The 21,679-nt window shown below is 31.9% G+C and overlaps 3 protein-coding genes across 3 annotated transcripts; all 3 read right to left on the minus strand.

Moving 5' to 3' along the window:
* Nucleotides 1–3,171: 3,171 nt before the first annotated feature.
* On the minus strand, nt 3,172–5,236 carry LOC18043434 (protein phosphatase 2C 37). Its single transcript, XM_006435558.2, has 3 exons — nt 4,606–5,236; nt 4,164–4,487; nt 3,172–4,062 (listed from the first exon to the last, which is right to left on the minus strand). The coding sequence occupies exons 1-3, from the start codon at nt 5,050–5,052 to the stop codon at nt 3,598–3,600; spliced, it is 1,236 nt and encodes a 411-aa protein (XP_006435621.1). The 5' UTR covers nt 5,053–5,236; the 3' UTR covers nt 3,172–3,597.
* Nucleotides 5,237–12,339: 7,103 nt separating this feature from the next.
* LOC18045355 (tropinone reductase homolog At5g06060) lies at nt 12,340–15,272 on the minus strand. The gene is made up of 5 exons (XM_006435560.2): nt 15,094–15,272; nt 14,765–14,972; nt 13,462–13,678; nt 13,263–13,369; nt 12,340–12,794 (listed from the first exon to the last, which is right to left on the minus strand). The coding sequence occupies exons 1-5, from the start codon at nt 15,180–15,182 to the stop codon at nt 12,597–12,599; spliced, it is 819 nt and encodes a 272-aa protein (XP_006435623.1). The 5' UTR covers nt 15,183–15,272; the 3' UTR covers nt 12,340–12,596.
* A 3,722-nt stretch (nt 15,273–18,994) lies between these two features.
* On the minus strand, nt 18,995–19,630 carry LOC18045356 (probable transcriptional regulator RABBIT EARS). The gene has a single exon (XM_006435562.1). The coding sequence runs from the start codon at nt 19,628–19,630 to the stop codon at nt 18,995–18,997; it is 636 nt and encodes a 211-aa protein (XP_006435625.1).
* Nucleotides 19,631–21,679: the final 2,049 nt, after the last annotated feature.

The raw sequence follows: 21,679 nt of genomic DNA on the forward strand, positions 1-21,679 counted from the left end.
GGTGTTTTGAAATTTGAAATCTTTTTAGAACATTAGGACTTGTTTGGTATTATTTTTTAATTTGTATTTTTTGAAAATAAAAATGAAAATGAAAATGGTGTTTTGCAGTTGCTGTATTTTGAATTTAAATATGCGTCTAGTATCATTTTCTGTATCTTATATTTTAAAACTGAAAACAGTAATATGCGTTTGATAGACACAGTTGAAAATAACAAAAACAGAAAATATGCGTTTGGTAATGTTTTTTTCAAAAACAATTTTTAATAATCATTTACATTATATTTATAGTCATAAAATAATTATTTAGCTAATACACACAAATACAACAAAATAATTTAATCAAATTTAATATAAAAAATTACATGATAATAAAGTTTAAGAATTAACATTAATTAAAAAAAAGTTTGACATTGTCATTGTTTTTACACCATATAATTAAGATATATATTACAACACATGATTTAAATAAAATAATTATAAAAAAACACATGATACACATTATGCATTACATATGTAATCATGCCACATAAAAGCTGCAATTCCATCTCTTGTAGCATTCATCTCTGCGACACTTGTTGGAGATAAATCAATATTAGTAAGTGGCCTACTAGTGTCTCCTTCATCGTTGGTAACCAAATCTTGCACATCAAAGTCCCCAAATAACCTATCACTTGCATTTTCTCGTCGAATAAAATTATGCAAAGCGCAACATGCAATTGGAATTAGATGTTGCTTACATAAACTATAATTATGCATGTCCCTTAAAATTAAAAATCACGCTTTTAAAACACCAAAGCATCGCTCAATTACATTACGTAATGATGAATGTCTATAATTAAACAAAGCGCAACATGCAACGAACTGGAAGAGCAGCAGCAGCAGCGATGGACTGGAAGTAGCTGGAGCAAATACCAATTGAAGACAGCAGCAACAACGGACTGGCAGATCGAGTTAGAGAGAGAGATATGTGCTGTAGATCTAGAGAAAGAGGAAGAAGAGAGTGATAATGAGAGCGGAGAGTTTAGATCGGGGACTTTGGGAGCTGATGACGAAGAGAATACGAGCCAGAGATGTTTGAGATTTGTTATGTAGTTTGTTCTTTAGTGTAAACTGTAAATTCATTTGAAAACACATTAAACACGTTTTCAACTTTACAACTGGGAAACTGAATCCGAATTTTTTGTTTTATAATCTATTTATGAGTTTAGCCCACCAAATGTATTTTTCAATTGTATTTATAAAGCAAGAATAAAAATAGAGGTTTGAAAACAGGCCCTAAGATTGCTGTCTCAATTTGGCTCCAAAACAAGGATAAAATTACGGTGCAACCGTAGTACCATACCACAATTACATCTAACTATTAGATTCAGCTACAGTTGTTACCATAAACTAGATGCAACGATTGAAAGCAATTATGGTATGGTTACCATAGCCGGACCCCCAAAACAAATGAGCATCTGATTAAATTAAATTAATCATCCCTCTGTTGTGCATGATATTCTCCAATTTATTCATTCAATTATTGTTATGTCTTTGTCTCCTGACCAGCGATGGTCAAATAACGATTTGATTTAATAAAAAATTGAACTGATAATGACTTGAATTACCACAATGAACTGAATCAAATAAAAAGTCCACTGTTGAATTGAATTTCGATTGAATAATTTATGTGCAGCCATATGTAGATATTTTGATTGAATAATACACTTTTCAAAGAGTTGGGTACAAATCTTTCCGACGGCCATCTCCCAAAACCTTCTCCAACTTGTGTACATACCTTTCAAATATTTTTTTGTACGTATTGCAAATAAAACATAGCACGTAATAATAATAAATAATAAAAATAATAATAAAAAAGGGATCTATAAAACTTATGATGGGAGAAGTACTAGGGGGCACACCACGCAATGAACCAAAAAAAAAGGTGGGCAGTGCAGCTGCAGCAGAAAGGGAGAGCAAAATGGCCGACCAGCGAAGGGTCAATTTACTAGCCACATTGGCCGAATCGTACCAAGCAATAATTGCCACAAAAACAGTGATCCTAGTAATCTTCATCATTAAAATTTCGAAGCAAATGGGCAAAATGCAAAAAGCAAATGCAACTGGCAAATTGATGACACCACCGCCCCCCCAATCAACATCAAAAATCTTACAAAATCGAGTCCAGCGAAGGCAAGTAGGGACCAAAACGCAACGTGTCGATTACATATTGACAATCCTACACATGTTGTCAGAATCAAATTCGGTCGGATCATGTAATTTAATCAGTTATCAATCTCACGACTTCTATTCTTGTTCTTCATAATCGTCAACTTGACCTCTCCTCTTTCTTTTAATTGGATTATCTTTCTTTTCTTTTCCCCTCACTCTTTTCTTTCATCTCATCATCTTTTACGAAATTGGGAAACCAAAAGGACACGCACCACGTGGGATTTGTTGCAAAAATTATCAACTTTTGAAATTCTTCAAATAACCTAAAATTAATGTAATATCCATTTATTAGGAAAAAAAAAAACTCCTTTCTTGTTTAAAAAAAAAAAAAAAGACTAACGGAGTATTAATAGAATGAACTATTATACAATATTATGTGATATTACAATATTAATAATTATTTCATCCTCTTTCCTTTAACATCCTAAATTATTATTTTAAGTTAATTACTTTTAATACAAGTGTTATAGTAATAAAAGGAATAAATATAATTTTAAAAAAGTAACATATCCTTTTAAAAAAAAAATTCAGAAAATTATTACGACATAAAACGCAAGTTTCCAAAAATATGATGTAAAGAAACTATTATCTATTACAATATATAATTTATTGTTATTGATAATTAGCCTAAGTTATAACCATAATTTTTTGTGCCCACTTAGGATTTATTCTTGTATAGAAAATATCATCATACAAATTTTACTGTACAATTCATTTTTGTCACATCATCCTATTTAAACGTCAACACTAGGTGAAGTGAACAGACAAAACACCTGCAAAAACCGGTAAGTAAACCACCCGATCTCCCTTTCCACCCACAGTTTTTTAAAGATTTTTCACCCAAAAACCAGCCTATTTAAGTCTGCACATCGATACCTAAAAGGTTGTCTTTGCAATGAAAGATTATTTCGAGTGCGCATTACAAATTTTAATTTACAATAGACACCAATTTTGTTAAGCTAGTTGGCATAATATCGTCAGTTAGATCACCGATTTGTTGATTAACCAGGCTAGAAATTGCATACAGGAGAACAAATCCAAATCATTTGGGCAAAAATTGACAAACTAAGATTCAATCCTATTTTGGATTTAAAGTAATTTGTACAAGAGTATTCACCAATCTAAGTACTACTAGTGTGTCCCCATTTCTGCAAATCTTCTTGCAGCTTTGTGAACATTTCTCCACAACCACAACCAGCGAAAAACAGGAAACCCCCCAAAAAAGAAAAAAAAAACAAAAATTAGAAGCCTTGCGCATCATCAAATCAATCACACTATTTTTCAACCCCTGCAAGTTACACAACTATATTAAAGATTTAACTTTCTCGAGGAAAATCAGTCACTTAATTTTGCGTATTATATATATATATAACTCATTTTAATTAACTACTTAATCCCTGCTTTTGACTTTTGATTCCTCCTTAAATCGACCACCACAACGCTGACATTATCCGAACTACGCCTAGCCAAGGCCAGCTTGGTCAACAAAATTGACGCGTCCAAGCAAGCTTTGTCAGAGCTTTGACCAGACACTGCCACCTCGCTCCCCGGCGATCCGGGTGGTGAAGCTGCAGCCGCCGCCTTCTGAGCTCGGAAGCACGTGCGCACCACGCTGCACGCCGTCTCGTTCGACACCACGTCCCATAACCCATCGCTCGCCAAAATCAAACACTCATCCTCCGCCGTACGCTCAGTCACGGTCACCTCCGGCTCCGATATCACATACGGCTTTAAGTAATTGTCTCCGATCGCTCTCGACATCGCCAGAACGCCAAGCACTCTCGGGCCGTCCCAGTAAATCACACGGCCGCCGGCGGCTTCGATTCTAAGCAACTCATCCGGGCGATCAGGCTGGGACAAACAGAGAGAAGTAGCACACTAGTTAGAGAACAAATCCACGCGTCATAATTTCATTGGATAACTATTCAGCTTTTATCAAATAGTTGACTCACTTTATGATCGTTGGACAGAGGAACCGCGACGCCGTTTCGGCAGAGCACAGCACGAGAGTCGCCGCAGTTAGAGACGATAAGCTTTTCAGGAGTGACGACAGCAACGACGGCAGTAGATCCAACAGCGTCGCACTGCGGAGTCTGTAACTCGCAGCGGCAGTTAGAGATCTTGGAACTCACACTCCAATCTTGCACCTCCTTATCCATCTTCCCAAAGCTCGCCTGCATTGTCTGCTTCCACTTCACCGATTCTTCAACAACGTTACAAGATTCAATCTCCTCCCTAAGTATATCATGCAACCGATCTTTACACTTCATCGCCACCTACAAACGAAAATATAAAACAAGCAAAATTAGAAACGTTGTAATAATAATAATAATAACAACAATAACACGTAAAAATGATTCGAGCATATTAATTTATTAAGCGCCAAGTGCTTACATGTGAGCAACCATGACCGTCGAACACGCCGTAGAAGTGAGCGCGATTTTGCTTGCAAAACGACGGGTGAATTGACACAGTATCCTCCATATCTCGTCTTCTACCGCAAACTGAAGTCATCCCGAACTTGGGGTTATCATTTACCAAATCATCAGCCGCTTCATTATTCCCGACTAATTCTTCCTTGTTTACGGTACGACCTCGCTCTGAATCTTTCGCTTCACAATTCTGTTCGGTGTTTTCTCGAGCATGTGCAGCTGTTAAGGCAGTGTAAAGTTCAAGCTTCTTTCGTTTCCGATCGTTTTCTGACGGCGGCAAAACTGCCACGTCTGCAACCAAGTTAAACGGACGGAGCTCTAGCCTCCTCCGTCTAGAAGCTCGTGAGCTTTGCTCAACTGATACCGCTGGTTCACTCTCACAACCTACTCCACAGCAAATCCCCGCCATTAAAGTGAAGAGCTCCGAGAAAAATGATCGACCAAAAAAATGAAAAAACTTCAATCAATTCTAATTTCCTTAGCGCTAAGTAGCTATCTATCAAAGAGAGCTGCTACTGAATAATACCTTGGCGTAGACAAAGATGAGACAAAAGATAAATGAGAGATCTCTTGCTGAATTGGAGAGGTCCCGTTAAAAAGCCTTTCTATAGAAGCCGACCCTCTCTTTCTCTCTCTCTAATTCACCTGGGGCCCACCACGTAATTGCGGGCAGCCTACCCGTCACCGTCACGGGCAGGTATCAGACATGTACAGTTGTCGTGACGTCGATTTACTGAATGAAATATACTATCTTAACCGTCCATTTAGCACACGATTTTTCTCTCTCTTCCTTCATCTCAACACGTGTATTGGCATTTTAGGGCTCTGTTTACGTTAGCCAATGAGGTTTGGACACGACCGGCTTGAAACGACCGGCCTTTTCTGACACGCATGTGGTCATCTCTCGCTCCTCTTTTCAGTGCCCTCGCTCTGTGTCGAAGAGAAAAGGCCCCGTATTCATTGTTCGTATTTTTGTGTCCATAAAATAAGCAGCTGTTGCATACGATATCACCACGTGGCGCAATCGTGGAATACGAGATTCGGCCTTGATTCTTCTCTCCAAACGCTTCTGTTGCGAGTGGTAGCAACACAATTTGTTTTTTGTTTGGAAATTATAATTCGTAAATCTAGGAGGACCTCGTAATTTGATTTTGTGATCCTATAGTTTCCAATATAAATATGTGAGTTCATAATCAATTGTATATATTTTCACATATTTGTGCCCGAAAAAACTTCATAATATACATAAAAAAACTTAAATTTTTAATTTCATTAATGAAGTGAAAAAATATTTGTCATTACTAGCTTTGCTAATATTTTTTTTTTCATTTATCCTCCTTTTTAAATGACAATACAATAAAAAAACTACAAATTATTTCAAGATTTAAAAACTGTTGTTGTAAGACTTGTGAAATTTTTTACATTTTATTAAATTATATATGATATTCTTAATGTTGAGCCTGTAAATACACAAATTTATTTTCTAAATAATTTAACACTTTTAAATACTAAATCAAATTTTTAAAGTTTGGTAGATTTTTATATTTTTATAGTTTTTCAAAAAATTTGACACAGATTGATGCTTGTCACATTTTAAGTCTAATAAAATTTTTAATATTTTATAAATGAGTAATGATACAACCATAAATTTTTATATAAATTGATTTCGCATTAGTTAAATAAAAATATTAAATAATAAAAATAAATTATATAAATTAAAAATATTTAATCTGACTTATTGAATCATACCATCTTTATTAATAAAATTTATACAATAATTTATGATTATAATATTACTCTTTATAAATAGGATAATCATTTTATGCAACACCAAAGTAAATAAAGGACAAATATTATTTGTGAGTGGCATTAGTGGAGCGTGAGAAGACGCGCAATAGTTGTGTGGCGGGAAGAGAAATAGTGTTTGCCGCTTTATTCTGGTCGCTACCAGTTGTGTAATGAAGGCGTCTACGTAAGCGTAACGAGGTGATTTTGACGCGTGTGGGACCGCATGTCAAAGTCGATACCCCGTTGCAGAATATCTGAGGTTCGGTAGCTGTTCACTAGCCACGTGTCTTCTTCTGACGTGGATCTGAATGTGCGCCTATCGTTCCTCGCGCTCTTACACGTTTCAACCACTGCTTGCTCCAGAAATTATAAAATTTCACCGCCCCTCTTCCACAAATTAGAAAGTTGTTGTACAGGAGACCCTGTTTTTGACAATTTGCTTAACGACCTTTATAAGCTTCTGTATTTCTATTTTACCCCAATTAAACTTATTTTCACATTGTGACCCCTTCTATTATTTCTCGTTACTCCCTTACCCTTTACATAAAATATATAAATCGATGAGAATATTGGCGCACAAAATTTGATGTTAATTGATGTTATTATAATTAGGGGTGTTAGCGGATTGAATTTTACAGATTGGACACTGATCTATATCTGATCTATGATTTTGGGATTATAAATTTTTAATCCAATCTAATATACGGATTGGTGAAATTCAATACAAATCCAATCTATATGTTTGCGAATCGAATGCAGATATGACCCAATGTATATCCAATTCATTATTTTACAGATTAGTTTGTGGGTTAAAAATCTTTAATTCCGTCCTAAACACAAACTAACTAAATAAAAAAATTAATATAAAAATAATTTTCATACCGATCAAATTCAAGATTAAATAAGATTTAAATAAATTATTTACTTAAATAAAGCTTGAAAATACATTCAAAATTTTAAAATATAACACACCAAAAAGAAAAAATCTATCTATACATGAAAATTAACTGTTTAAGAAACTATATTCGTTTATTTTATTATTTTATTTTATATTATTATCGGATAAAATATAATATTCTGTTAATGCAAATATATTTTAACTTATTTATTTATGAATAAGTACTAATGCCACATTTACAAGTTTAATTTTTTTATTAAATAAGTATTTCTTTTTTTTTTGATTCGCGGATTTTTATGAATTTACAAAAGCAAATTCATATACAATCCACTGACTACGGATTTTTAAAATTTTAATCCAATCCAATTTACCAATCTATAGATCAAATTTTTACCGATCAGACGGATTGAGTAAATCGGATTGGATTTCGAACACCTCTAATTATAATCATGCGACCCTTATATACTTTAATAAAAGAAAGCAAATTGTGTTAACAGTTGTATTTGGATCGTGTGAGATTTATGTTTTATACAGACACAATCTATTTATTAATCATACGAAAAAAATAAATAAATAAAAACTTGAAATAAAGTATATACAAATAACACATTATGTTTTATTTAATAACTAGCTAATATTGCTACACATGTAACACGAGACACTAACCCACATAATATTTATTTATCTTAATTTACATGAATATCACCCATTCATTAACTTATTTGTATGTATCAACAATATTATATAAGATTTTATACATTATATCAAACCTATTGAAATGATAAAATTATACTTATTCAAATAATTAATAACATCCAAACTCATATAATGTTAGCTCAAACAATGAAATGTCACATATATCTTTCGATGTTTTGGTAAATATGCAAAAATGTCATCATTTTCATGTGTCAAAACTTGAAACTCTAATCTGATACAAGTATTGATGGGGATGACATGGACACAATCCATTTACCCCAAACCTAGTTATTTATATCAAAATCACATCAAATTCTATCACCTCTACAATTATTAATCATAGAGTTTGAGAGATTATGAGTTAATTAATCTCTTAGCATGCGACAATTTGGTGAGATGCTTGCTCCACCATATGTTAATTTAGCAAGTATAGCGTTTTTAATATTTAATACTATTGTTTTTTTTTTCTTATGGCATCAATTTTTGAAAACCGAACAGGTAAATTCAATTACTGCATTAATTGTTGCAACACTTCCTTTATTGTAAAATCATAATTAACGGTGCGTTTCTCATTAAACGATCATAACTTCTTTATTTTATTTTTTATTTTTATTATCTCTTAACATCCTTGAAGAAGTTTTAAAAATAAAATTTATAGGTCACGAATAAATGAATATAATAGAACTGGAGTTCAAATTAATGAAGTACGTGTAGGAGTACTTTGCTAAAAATCCTCAAAGTTGACGACAAAACGAGATGGGAACTAAAAAGTACACGTGTAGGGTCACAATTTAATTACCAAGGGCATTCACGCACAAACTCTATGAATAATCAATTATCCGAAAGGTGGGACAGAAAAGGAATTCAATTAAGTCCCTGCCTGTCCTGTGCATCCGCCACGTTGGAGGTGCAAGCTGTAAAGCAAAGGCTGTACTCCATGATGTGACGCAACAAAAAGGCCACGTGACTGAGGAGGCTACTGTCAGCGAGTCCCGTCGTCCGTCGCTGACCCAACCCCACAGTTTTGTTTTTTCGGCAGCGTAAATGGTAAAAGGTAATTTACACACTACACTCCTCGTTGCTTGACACAAATCAAACAACATTGCTAGTTGCCAAATTGCACCAGCTAAGACCTGTTAATTTTCATTTTTGACACCTGGCTCCATTTATTTTAGCTTTTATAACTTAATTGCCAAGGCGTTTGATTAATATTATTATTGTTGCATTGTTACTTTGGCACCATAACTAACTATATTATTTTTTATGAAAAACTTGTGGTATAATTGTAATATTGTGTTACAGTTATATTCAATTATTAAATGTCAATGGACCCTAATAATTTAATTACATTTAATAACTGAATGTAATTATAGTACGGTACCATAATTATACCATAACTTGATCTCATTTCTTAACTTTAAAATAGTCACAAGTAACTTATAAATTGATAGTTAGTGATATTTATTAAATATCTATTACTTCGCCAATGACTGAAAGTGAGCATTAGAGATTTAATAAATACAACATTAATGTATGGACCAAAAATCCACAGTCAAAACTAATAAATTAATTTTTTTTGGGGTAAAATCAGTAAAAAAAAAATTTTAATAGATTCGGTCCTTGGAGGTATGTGTGCTTCTAAAAGATTTTTTTTATACTGAGCCCAATTTCAGGATTCATTTTCTACATAAAGCCAGTAACGGTAACAAATTTTTTACTACATATATCATTTTTGTTATAAATATTATTATTTTTTAACTAAGTAAATGCATTTAAGGTAAAAAAAAAATTTTTGAATGGAACTCAAAATCGTTGAACTTGGACAATCAAATAGTGCTTAGGCCTTTTTCTCCCTTTGATTTTTTGTTTTTCATTTGTCTTGATCAGTAGCGAAGCTAACACTATTTTTTGGGGTGGGCTAGATTTTTTTAAAAATTCAATTACTTCTCAAAACTTTTTTTCTGTACAAATAAAATTATTAAAATACACTAGACAAGTAAAAATAATCTAAAATAATTAATTTTTTTTCAAGAAACTAACCTGGGCTACAGCCCAGATTAGCCCCCTCAAAGCTTCGGCCCTGGTCTTGATTTATTAATATTCCTAGCGATACACACACACACATACATACATATAGATACATATATGTATATTACACTTCTTTTACATTGTTATTATTTGGGTTTTTTAAAATTTAGGGTGTGTTTGGGATTGAGGTTGGGCTGTAACTTAAAAGTTACAGTACTAAAGTGTTTGGTAAACACTATACACTATCTGCTGTAGTTTGGAAGGAATATTAATATAATTTTTCACTTGTTTAATGAAAAATTTATTGTATCTTTAATAATTTTGTCAAATTATTATTTTAAATTTATATTTATTACATATTATTAACTTTTATTTTATAGTTACAATTTTTTTTCTACAGCAGCTGCAGTTTAAAAGTAACAACACTTCAATCCTAAACGCACCCTTAGGGTTATTATTTCACAATACTCTAAGTATTATAAAATAGTAAATTACTATATGGATTATTAAAAGGTAACATTGTATTATATTAACTTTTTATAAATAAAAAATTATTGTATTTTCACTACTTTTATTAGTTGACTCGTTAGTTCACTTATAAAACACACACATCATTGTCGCTTATATTTACAACGATAATTATGAAAATATTGCCCCTACAATTGATTTGTGGCGTGATCAATTGTAAATTGATGGATATGTAATAAATTGTTATTTTTTAAAAAGTTAATATTGTGAAATATTATCTTTCAATAATTTTGTAATTATTTATTATTTCACAATAAATGCGACAGTTGAAAGGATAATAACCATAAGATTTAATTATAAATTTAATTTTTCTTTGATGAAAATATAATTTTGGTTGTCCATATGACGTCAGTGTGGCACCGTCATTATACTAATAACAATAACGGAAATTTAATAAAAATATTATATTTCAATAATTGATATAGTGATTTATTATTTTATAATAGTTATGCGTCGAAATGATAATTAACCCTTTAATTTAAAACGAAAAATAGAGATGTACAAGTCGCCAGTTACCGAAGATGAAACGTGCGAGGATTAGCATGCCACGTGAGAGTAATAAGAAGCATCTCTAAAGAGAAATGTTACGAGGTAATTAAAAGTTAGGGGGATTGCCACTTTTTTCCCAACAGTAATTAACATATACTATTTACTCCCTTTTTGTTTTTATAATAGCCAAAACCCCCCATGACAGCATAAGTTTATAATATTATCATTATTTTTAACTACTTTTTTATTTACATTATTATAAATTAAATAAATTACATGAATAGAAATTAAATAAAAAAATTAAGTATTAAAAACAAGAAATATATGTTTTGATATGAGCAAAAAAAATAATAAAATTTTTTCTTGTAATTATTTATTTTGTGAACATTTTCTTATAATAAACATTTTGTAATATTTTAAAATTAAATATAAAAAGTATAGCCAAAATATTTTATTATTTATCTTATAATAAATTTTTATTTGTCGTTCAAGTTTTCTTATAATAATTTTTTTATCATTTTACTAATAATTTTCTTATATATTTATTATAAGAAAATTTTCACAAAATAAATAAGTATAAAAAAAATTTATTATTAATTTTTTTGTTCATATCAAAACATATATTTCTTATTTTTAATGCTTAATTTTTTATTTAGTTTCTATTCATGTGATTTATTTAGTTTATAATAAATATAAATAAAAGAGTAGTTGAAAATAAGGATAATATTGTAAATTTATACTATTAGGGGGTTTTTTACCATTATAAAAACAATAGGAGAAAAAATAATATATATTGATTACTGTAAGGGGGAAATTAACAATCTCCCTTAAAAGTTATGCACCAAAACTTTTGCAAGTTTAGATATTTTCTGTGCATGAGTTCGAGTCTCAACAGTTGTTGGGACTCGACTATTTGGCTTCCTGCTTGGGATAGAATATATTTCTCTTCAATATTAAGTGAGATTCGTTGTTCGAATTGTACCATACTAACATCATGAAAAAGAGTTCCGATTGCTTTTTAGTTATAAGTATCAATAAAGTTCTATTGTAATATATCAATATTTCAAGAAAAAAGTCTGGATATTTTCTGCAGGTTTTTGGAAGGTTGCAGTATATATAGTTGGCAAACTCTGTCTCGGGATGCAATCATTAATATTTTTAAATATTTTTTTCAACGATATTTTTTCTTCGCAGAAGCAGAGGCAGAGGCAGAGGGGATGTTTCTCTTGCAGTTTCATGCTCAGTTGCTCCGATAATGTTATCGAAGCAATTGATATTTGCATGACAATTTGTGGGGAGTGTTACGGCCTCATGAGTATATGTGTCACCAATAGCTCATTTCTCATCATTGAAACTGCAGCAACAGGAGGATTTCTATTAAATTTCTCAACATTCAACATAAGAATAAACTAAAGAAGCTACAAGTTTAAAAAATGCCAAAATGGCCACAAGGCCTTAGGGGCATGAACAATCAACACAAGTTCTGAGTTCATTGTGCGGAAAAAAAAAAAAAAATCAGCTAATCTTTAGAAATCCAGTCTAATCCCAGGGTTAAAACCATTCGCAGTAAATCCTCCATCAACAGAAATAATCTGTCCCGTGATATAAGAAGCGGCAGGAAGGCAAAGGTATGCCACCAGAGATGCAACTTCCTCAGGTTCTCCAACACGTTGAAGAGGAGTCCGAGCTATTACCTTGTCCACAAATTCTTTGTTTTCAAGCAACTGCATGAAAGAGAAATATGCAGGCAATGAAGGTGGTTTATATTTTTATTTTTTTTAATATAACTGTTGATATTCACGAACTGCAATCAGGTGAAACCATGAAAGATGAAACCCCTAAGCACCTTAGGGTAATCAGCACAAGATATTATATTAAATTCGTAAATTTTGGCCAATTAGTAATTGGTACTTGCTGCCTGCATCCTAACTTCAGTCGATTCTAGTAATCAAATAAAAGACCTCAACTTGTTCTAGATTTAAATTCAGGGCAACTGAGGTTCGATTAGTCCATGAATAAAAGAAGACAAGTGTTACTCCTACCAAAGATCTACAGCAAAATACAAAGTTTTGAACAATTTTCTCAATATACTTTTCAGAATATCAATGGAAAGAAGAGAAGCTGATGAAAAGAAGTGTTACCGTAAATCAAAATTTCAAGATAATAGTCACAAGAAGATTAGAGAACATTACATGCTCTACTAGTGAGGTCTTGGTATACCACGGTGCAACAGAATTTGTCCTGATATTGTCTTTTGCCCATTCACAAGCCAGATTTCTTGTAAGTTGATTCATTGCAGCTGCGGATAACAAGTGGTAAATAAAAGCCTTTCAACATCTTCACACATGATACTCATGCCTATATATTATTATCACCAGATCAGTAACTGACCTTTAGTTGCTCCATAAATTGATCCGCTCCCTATATGTGAGAGACCACCAACAGAGGAAATGAACACGATGCTTCCAACTCCAGATGCTTTAAGAAGAGGATATACAAGTTGGCACAAATGGTATGTGGATTCAAAGTTGGTAGTCATTATTTTCGAATATTCTTCAGCAGAGTACTCAATAGTCGGCTTCCTGATATTAGTTCCAACGTTGTTTACCTAAAAAACCAATAAGATCATGTAAATGTCCCTCAAAGGTAAGGGGACTGTTAAAAAAGAAAAAAAGAAAAAAAGAAGAAATAGTATGATCTAAAGTTTGGGTCCAAAAACGAAAGAAAACATTCCCCATTATAGATTTAGAAAACCAACATCGTTTCATGATTGATTTCAAGAATGGCTAAAGTATTGTTGCAAAGCATTAGTCCATTAAGTAGCCACGAGTTTATTCCAATACTGTAAAATTTGGCTCCAACTTTGTATCAACAAAAATTGTTGTAACGAGTAAAGTATCCTAGCCACCTCCCACCCCCTATAACCGATAAAAATTCATAGAGCACTACATAGAAAATAAAATAAAGTAGCATAACAATGAGAACAATAGCGGCTCTTGGACCATATCAAGTTCTACTTCTCCTGCAAACAAAAGCCAATTTACAATGTCCCATTGTAGTGAAATCCAGAATGACTTCAGGTTTTACAAGGCTATATCAAAATCATAAGAAAGCTGGCCAACAGTTAAAACGGCTAAGTCCATATTCTGATAACTCAAAAATTACATATCAAAGTCCATTTTTGTATGAGTTTGTCAATCAATCACCTAGGGCAACATGAACTAGACTTGTATTATTGATCCAACCATGGATTTGAATTATTCTAAAACGAAAAATATCTATGTCATACAACATAAATACATGCTTAAATTCCCAAATATCATAAATGATTAAATTTTTTTTAACGATTTTAGGTATAAACATAACAGAAAACTAAATTCTCTCCCCACCCATATGAGCATGCTCAAACATGGGAACTCTTGTCAATTGTGTAAGAGACCAAAACATGAAATTTTCAATTTGGTTTGATAACAAAGTGCAGGCCTTACAAGGTGCTAACAGATAACCAAAATAGAAGGCCTAAATGGAACCAAATGAAATCATCAATAGAGAGCTTAAAACTAATCAACTAATTGCAATTCCAACAGTAAAAGTGAAAAATTCAAGTTTTTATGCATCAATATAAAACTTAAGCACATGGGCAAATACTACTAATTAACCCTTCAAAAATAACACTTCTGATGCAAACACTCACCAAAATGTTGAGTTTGCCATTGAACTTGGAACCCACTTCTTGAATCAGCTTCTCCCTCTGATCAGGAGATGCAGCATCACAAACTGACCCACTAACAACGAAGCCTTTGCTTTGCCATTCTTTTAAGCACTTATTAAGCTCAACTTCGTTTCTCGAACATGTGTGTACCACAGCACCCAACCCAGCCAGTTCCTCCACAGTAGCTTGCCTAAACACATTTATAAAATTACATAAATAAATAAATAAAACCCAATAAGCCATTTAGCCAAAAGAGTTTTGCTTAATTCAGTGATTAAATTAATTATAAAAAAGAGCGTTTTGTTAAGGACCCAATTCCACGAGTGCCACCGGTGACAAGAGCAGTCATTCCTTTGAGCGACCATCTTGAGCTCTTGAAACTGCTCTCTGCATTTGCCATGGCCGCTTTGTTCTACTTCACTCTGTGTGGAGGGATTTGTTTTATAAACCCGATATGGTCAATGGAAAAATTCTAGTCCTATTTTGGAATGCTCTCAATAACAGAAGTGTCGGTAAGTGAAATTTTTTTTAGCAAAAACCTCGGTTTAAGGTTAAAAGACATAAAGACCCCCATGCAGTTTAATTATATTAGTGAATTTTTTTTATATGATTTAGATAGAAATAAAAGTATTATGTAGTGCGTTAATTTTCTTGTCACGGTCTAAATAAATTAAATTCACTTATAAGGTTAGAAATTTAGATGTTAATTTCTGATTGAAATTTTTTTATTTGATTTTTTAAAATTTTTTTATTAGTTTTCTCACTCTTAAATTCCTATTATTTCTTTAAACTTTCTCTCTTTACAAAACTAAAAAATACCAGCTTCTCAATAATAAATAAAAATCAAAATTGGGGAAAAAAAAAAGGAATTTACAGCGCCCCCCGGGCCCGGGGGGGGGGGCGGGAGGCGGAAGAGAGAAAATATTAATGGGCATCATATTGGAAGAGGGTTTTATCGGTATATTGAAGGGGTGTGAAAAGCACCTCTCAATATCTAAAAAGAATCACCTCCAATGGACCCACATTAAACTAAGCTAATCCAATATTTTTCATTCGTTAGGCCTGGGCCCAATATTTGGTCCGATGGGTTGATCGGCTTCATTTTCCTAACCATGATGTGACTTACACATCGTTATTTATTTAATTTTTTCCGGGTACGCTGAAATATGTTTGCAAGCTAGAATTGAGGCTTTCAAGTTACAGAATTAAATTACAAGTTCTGGGTTGATACTTGATCCTCAGAGATATCTTATTGTGTTGTAGTTGGTAAAATTAATAACTGATGAAGGTTTTTATTTCTTTACATTTTATTTTACTAAGAATTATTATTTGAGAAGCTTTATGTGTTGTATGCATGTTGAGTGATGGTATCTTTTTCAAGTACCTCACATACAGAGTTTCTTTCTCTTATGCTCGAATAGTATGATTACAATAATTTAGGCACCTATTTGTATATTGGTTGTAAATTGATTTAAATGTTTGTTACCGAACAAATTGATTGAAAACTATTCATTTTTTTTAAATATTACAATATTAGAAATTTGTTATGATCAAAGCATGATCGCGTTCTTGAAAATGAGAAAATTACTCTAATAAATACTGGAGAAATGAACATGCAACATATAATTAAGTAAAATCTTTTAATAGTGATACTCTATATAGGAATAACTTCTATCTAGTCATAAAAAATAATGGTCCCAATTTAGGCTAGTTATAAATAAGAATAGATTTCACATTTTAATGAGTTATAAATTTTTTAGGTCATGTCTTAAGGAACTTACCTCTACATAGTAATAATTATTTATATATTGCAAAAATAAATGTTATGTTACGCAAGGAACATACCTCCTCATAAAATCAGTAAAATAATGAGGAGAGAAAAATTAAAGAGAATGCAAAAATTTAGATAATTTTAAGATAACTCTGCATATTTCTAGTATTGTATAGAAGAATATAATAATTTTTTAGAACTATTTCTATCTCTTTTATCAATATCTATACATTAGATTTGAATTACTCCATCAACAAACTATTAATATAGTGCATACTTTATAACTTGCACGAAGGAAAACTAAGTTAAAATAATAAGTTATGTTACTACATCTCTATGAAATTATACTGTCTTCATAGTAATAGTTTTACAGTTCCATTTTAAACTTTCCATTAACCTATCATTCTATCAAGACTTATCCTACATATATGAACTCTCACTATCCATTTTTCTATTTTTGCAAAGAAACCCACAAAAACTTAAAGAATAATAACATCCTTCCCTCTCATAATTCTACAATCAATCCATGAAAGCAACATAGAAACAGACTACAGACACATCAATTAGCCCCGCATGACCATGTGCACACTGTGGCTCAGCAATACAGCCACTACTAATGCACTTAAAACCCCACTGAGTCTCTTGATGATGAGTCAGTCTCACTTCTAAATGCTTTTTACACAAAATTGGAAACTTCATGAAACCCTAAGCAACCAACTTCAATTTCCCTCACAATCTCCAAGAACCCACGTAGAAAATTAAGTACCCACGCAAGCATTCTTCATTTCACATCCTTTAAATGGCTAAAAAAGTTGCTTGGTGCAACAGAAATTCTTTGTAGGCACAACAGTATACATTTGCGTTAGATTTTAAACATACATTAAGTCAAAATTAATATTGGCGATGTTTCATCAAATTTCCTCATAAAGAAACGTTGAAAAGCACAGCTATAAAACACTGAGACCTCGCCGTGTTTTATGGAGGAACCGTCGGTATCAAAGGTTACCTATTCGGAATTTACTGTAAAGCTACGAATGCCCATGTGTACTAAAACCAGACATGGTCTAGGGTTTTGGAATTTTTAATTTTAGGCTTTTAGGGTTTGGTTGTTGAAGGTTTAATAGCTATAGCTTTGTAGAGTGTAAACGCGTAAATAGTGGCATTGATGTGATATATTATGTCAAAAGCATAGTAAATTATAGTTTATTCAATTAAATTCATTCTAGTTCCAATGGAGTTGGTGAGTTATGGCATGTTTTTCTTTCTTTCCTTCTTTTTTTTTTTCAAAGAAAATTATGTTACAATCGATTGAAATTATAACTAGATAATGCAGTAGTTTATATAGTTTTAGAGTAGTTCAAAGTATTCTAAGCATGAATTTAATCCCGTGATTATCTAAGTTTGTGTTTGCTTTTTAAAATTTGGTAATAGGTGTAAATACACTTCTAATTTAGTAACCATTAATCATAGCTTTATAAAAAGACCCACACAAGATATCATATTAATATTCGATTTAAATTTATCATACATAGTCTAAATTAGACGTCTGAACAAATCTTGATCTAAAAAAAAAGCTAGTCAATATGAACAATATCGACTTCACGAACTCACAGTAATCACGCAATGGGTGGAATTATTGGATGGCTGAAGAGTGAAAGGAAGCAGTGATATATTGGAATTATAAGGAGGCAACTAGCGGATTTTATGCAGGTAGTCAAAAAGGCGATACATGTTGTGATGTGAGATGACAAGCTATTAATTAGATCTTCTTATAATATTTCGTATGAAGTGACTCACTGTCAGTTCTTTCAACCCATTTATGAACCTAGAGTCAAATTCCTTCTCTCTATTTGATTTATGTCTGTACTCGTAGTTAACCAATTGTATTCTTAAAGAAAAAAATAATTGTACTCTCTGTGCAAAATCCAAAGAAAACATTTTTCTTACTGTTTCAGCAAAAAAATTCCACTATGCAAAATATACTACTCATTAATGAATATATCCGGCTGTTTTCGTTTTTTTGAAAGGAGAATGTATAATGTATGCACAACTTGAATCTCCATTTAACAATAATATTCTTAGCTACTTTCAATCTTCGATCATATGTTCATGCTACATTGACATATATTTGGAGATTAATTATGAATCATCTAAAGAAAATAGTTGAATTTTTTTTCAATATATACATTTGAATCATATGGAACAAGTAAAAAATTAATAGCAAGAAGTATAGACTGATCAAAACAAAATAAGAGAGCATTTTCATACTTCTTTCATTCTACTCATATGTTAAAATGTGAACAAGAGGCATTTGATTTTGCCTGCTTTTCATTAGAGGGATGGCATAAAAGGAAACTAAAAAAAGAAAAAAAAAGAAAAAAGAAATACAATTTCTCTAAGAGCTAGCTTGCTGTAGAGTCCATTGGAGCTTTATAGTGGTTCTACTTCATCTTTGATGGATCACCAAGCCTGAGTTCAAGATCCAAATTGTCCTTTTGGAGACTGAATTTATCGCTAGACATGAAGAAAGGCTGAGTTGATTTTGAAACAGCAGCACTTGTCTTTGCTCTTTTGCAGCTAATTGTCTTATCACACCAAATATCTGGTTTCAATCCCACAGACAAGTTGGTTTCAACAAAATCATCTTCGTGATTTATGGTGACAAAAGAAGAAGAAGAATTTTCTTTAGCAGTGGTGAGTAAAGCTGCTGTAACCCGAGTATTTAAAAGAGTAGGTGATGATGCAACAACAACAACATTATTGCTAGGACTAGAATGATCAGATGGACATTTATGGTGTGTTGATTTATTGAGAGAATTTTTAAGCCTAGCTCTATCCCTTCGATGGACATTCATATGCCCACCCAGGGCTTGAGCAGACTTAAATTCTCTTCTGCAAAAGCTACAAGAATAAGATCTCGGTGGCCATATGCATCCACCAAGTGACCGTGCTGCTGCATCTTCTGCAAAAGCTTTTTCTTCCCATGATGATGATGATGATGAGTCGCTAAAAGAGTACTTCAAAATCTGATCTCTTTGCCTCTTCATCCACATCCAATACTGAGCTTGTGCCTCCATTGTGCTAGCTATATCTTTAATTTAGCAAGAATAAAGAGAAATGTAAGACAGTTTATTAATATAGAGAGACGAGTAATGCTGAAGCAGCTCTGTATAAATTCTTATTGAATGCATGAAAGCTACTTGAGAATCTAAGAGGAAGGGAAAGAGCTCAGATGGATAAGTCTCCTCACTAGCTTTTTTTGGTGTGATGATCAATTTGCTCTCTCTCCTTTGGCTCTTTCAATGTTTTGTAGCTGGGGTTTGACGGATATAGACAGTCAATGTTATCGGTACTATTTTGGCAATTTCTGAAGAGAGGCCCCATTGAAGCAATTATCATACACATCTATATGATATACACATAAAATTATTGCGGGAAAATATATGCATCTCTTATAATACATATTTGAAATGAGACCACTTTCTATTAGAATTAGACTGAGATCCCGTCTCAAATTTGTACATTAAAATGTGTAAATATTCACATTGTAATTAAGAATATGATTTGATTTTGATAAGACCCTTTTAAAATTAGTCAATTCTCATACATATGATATCCTCTAAGAGTGTTAATAATGGATATCAGGATATACAAAAATTTGAGTTAGATCATATTGTTGCAGAAAATAATATTCTCATCTCAAATTCCCATTTTGAAACACATATTTTTTATTGGAGGCTCTACTTAATATTCAGATACATGAAGGAATCCATTGATATTGATCAATATATAAGGACTATAATATACATATATAATTTTCAATACATTAACAAATTAAACAATATTGTTTCTAATATATTTAAATATGTGTCTTTTAAAAAATTTAGTGTCATTCTTAATTTGTTAAAAATGAGTGTGTAGTCATAAGAGAAAAACTATATATATTTTGATTAAAAGGCTATAATTTAATTATATGATTAAACTAATGATGAAAACATATTCATCTTCTTCTGGCTCTAGCTTTGAAAGACATGGCGTAAGATGTGGAAAAGTGGAGAACCATACGAAGACTATTATTGGAAAAGACAAGCAGCTGGTGAAGATTGATAAAACGAATTGTTTTATTAAATAAAGGATATAATAATTGCTGCCAAATGCTAATTGTCTTTTCTTCAATCTTCTATCTCATTCAAAAAACGTAATGCTTTATCAATTGTTAACTTAATCTTGTCAATATCCTTTTTGATAGTCATCATACATGTTTATTATAACCATTCAAAAGAAAAAATTAAAAAACATTTTTATGATAAAAAATTGACCTTTGATTTGATCACTTCAAATTAAAGTATTATATTTTCATTTTGTGTGTTTAGTGAATGTGTTCAGAATCTTTAGGTTTTTCCTTCTGTATCACGATAAGTCAAATGAAGCATTAATATTTATTAATATATTGCCAAATGGTTAATCTCTCTCTCCTCTCATTCATTCCCATGTTAATTTTTAGGGTTATATATATATATAATTTTATTTTTTTAGTGGGGACGTCCTTATTTTTTTTCATGTGAACACATTTTTAAATTGTACGGTTTAATAGAATTAAATTTTAATATTATTAAATCGTATAATTTTATAGTGTGTTAAAAAATAATTTTATTAGACCACTCAACAATATATTCGTATTAAAAAAAATTGCAGCTTTAGGCATAAATCAAAGATATTCGTAGGAGTTGCAGGTGCTCATTTTGCAATAAACCGTCCCGACATCGGTTTGGTCTGGAGTTTTTAATTGATCAGAATCAGTTCAGTTTTGTTAAAAACGAAAACAAACACAGGAAACTGATGAAGACCAAGCCCGAACTACTGCATTAATTTAATTTATACAAAGCCCATGCAAGCTATTTATGATGTGAAATGAAATTTATGATATGATATGATACGAAATAGCTATATATGGCTATTTATGATATGAAATGAAAATCCATTATAAATATACAGGAAAATTAATAACTAAGAACTCGTATCCTATATTATATATTCGGATCCAGTTATATTACAACTGTGATACCATACTATACAACGCTTTTTGTTTCTATTCTGAAATATCCTTCGACGTAAAGAATCTAACG

This window comes from Citrus clementina, unplaced genomic scaffold (assembly GCF_000493195.1).
Source record: "Citrus clementina cultivar Clemenules unplaced genomic scaffold, Citrus_clementina_v1.0 scaffold_4, whole genome shotgun sequence".
Classification (NCBI taxonomy): Eukaryota; Viridiplantae; Streptophyta; class Magnoliopsida; order Sapindales; family Rutaceae; genus Citrus; species Citrus x clementina.

What these genes read in the sequence shown, in the direction of transcription:
- LOC18043434 (XM_006435558.2), bottom strand. Translation starts at nt 5,052, where the DNA reads ATGGCGGGGATTTGCTGTGGAGTAGGTTGTGAGAGTGAACCAGCGGTA. An exon ending in ACGGTCATGGTTGCTCACAT is followed by an intron (nt 4,488 to 4,605) that starts GTAAGCACTTGG and finishes TTTCGTTTGTAG; the next exon opens with GTGGCGATGAAGTGTAAAGA. An exon ending in CTCTGTCCAACGATCATAAA is followed by an intron (nt 4,063 to 4,163) that starts GTGAGTCAACTA and finishes TGTTTGTCCCAG; the next exon opens with CCTGATCGCCCGGATGAGTT.
- LOC18045355 (XM_006435560.2), bottom strand. Translation starts at nt 15,182, where the DNA reads ATGGCAAATGCAGAGAGCAGTTTCAAGAGCTCAAGATGGTCGCTCAAA. An exon ending in GGTGGCACTCGTGGAATTGG is followed by an intron (nt 14,973 to 15,093) that starts GTCCTTAACAAA and finishes AAATGTGTTTAG; the next exon opens with GCAAGCTACTGTGGAGGAAC. An exon ending in ATGGCAAACTCAACATTTTG is followed by an intron (nt 13,679 to 14,764) that starts GTGAGTGTTTGC and finishes TTGGTTTTTTAG; the next exon opens with GTAAACAACGTTGGAACTAA.
- LOC18045356 (XM_006435562.1), bottom strand. Translation starts at nt 19,630, where the DNA reads ATGGAGGCACAAGCTCAGTATTGGATGTGGATGAAGAGGCAAAGAGAT.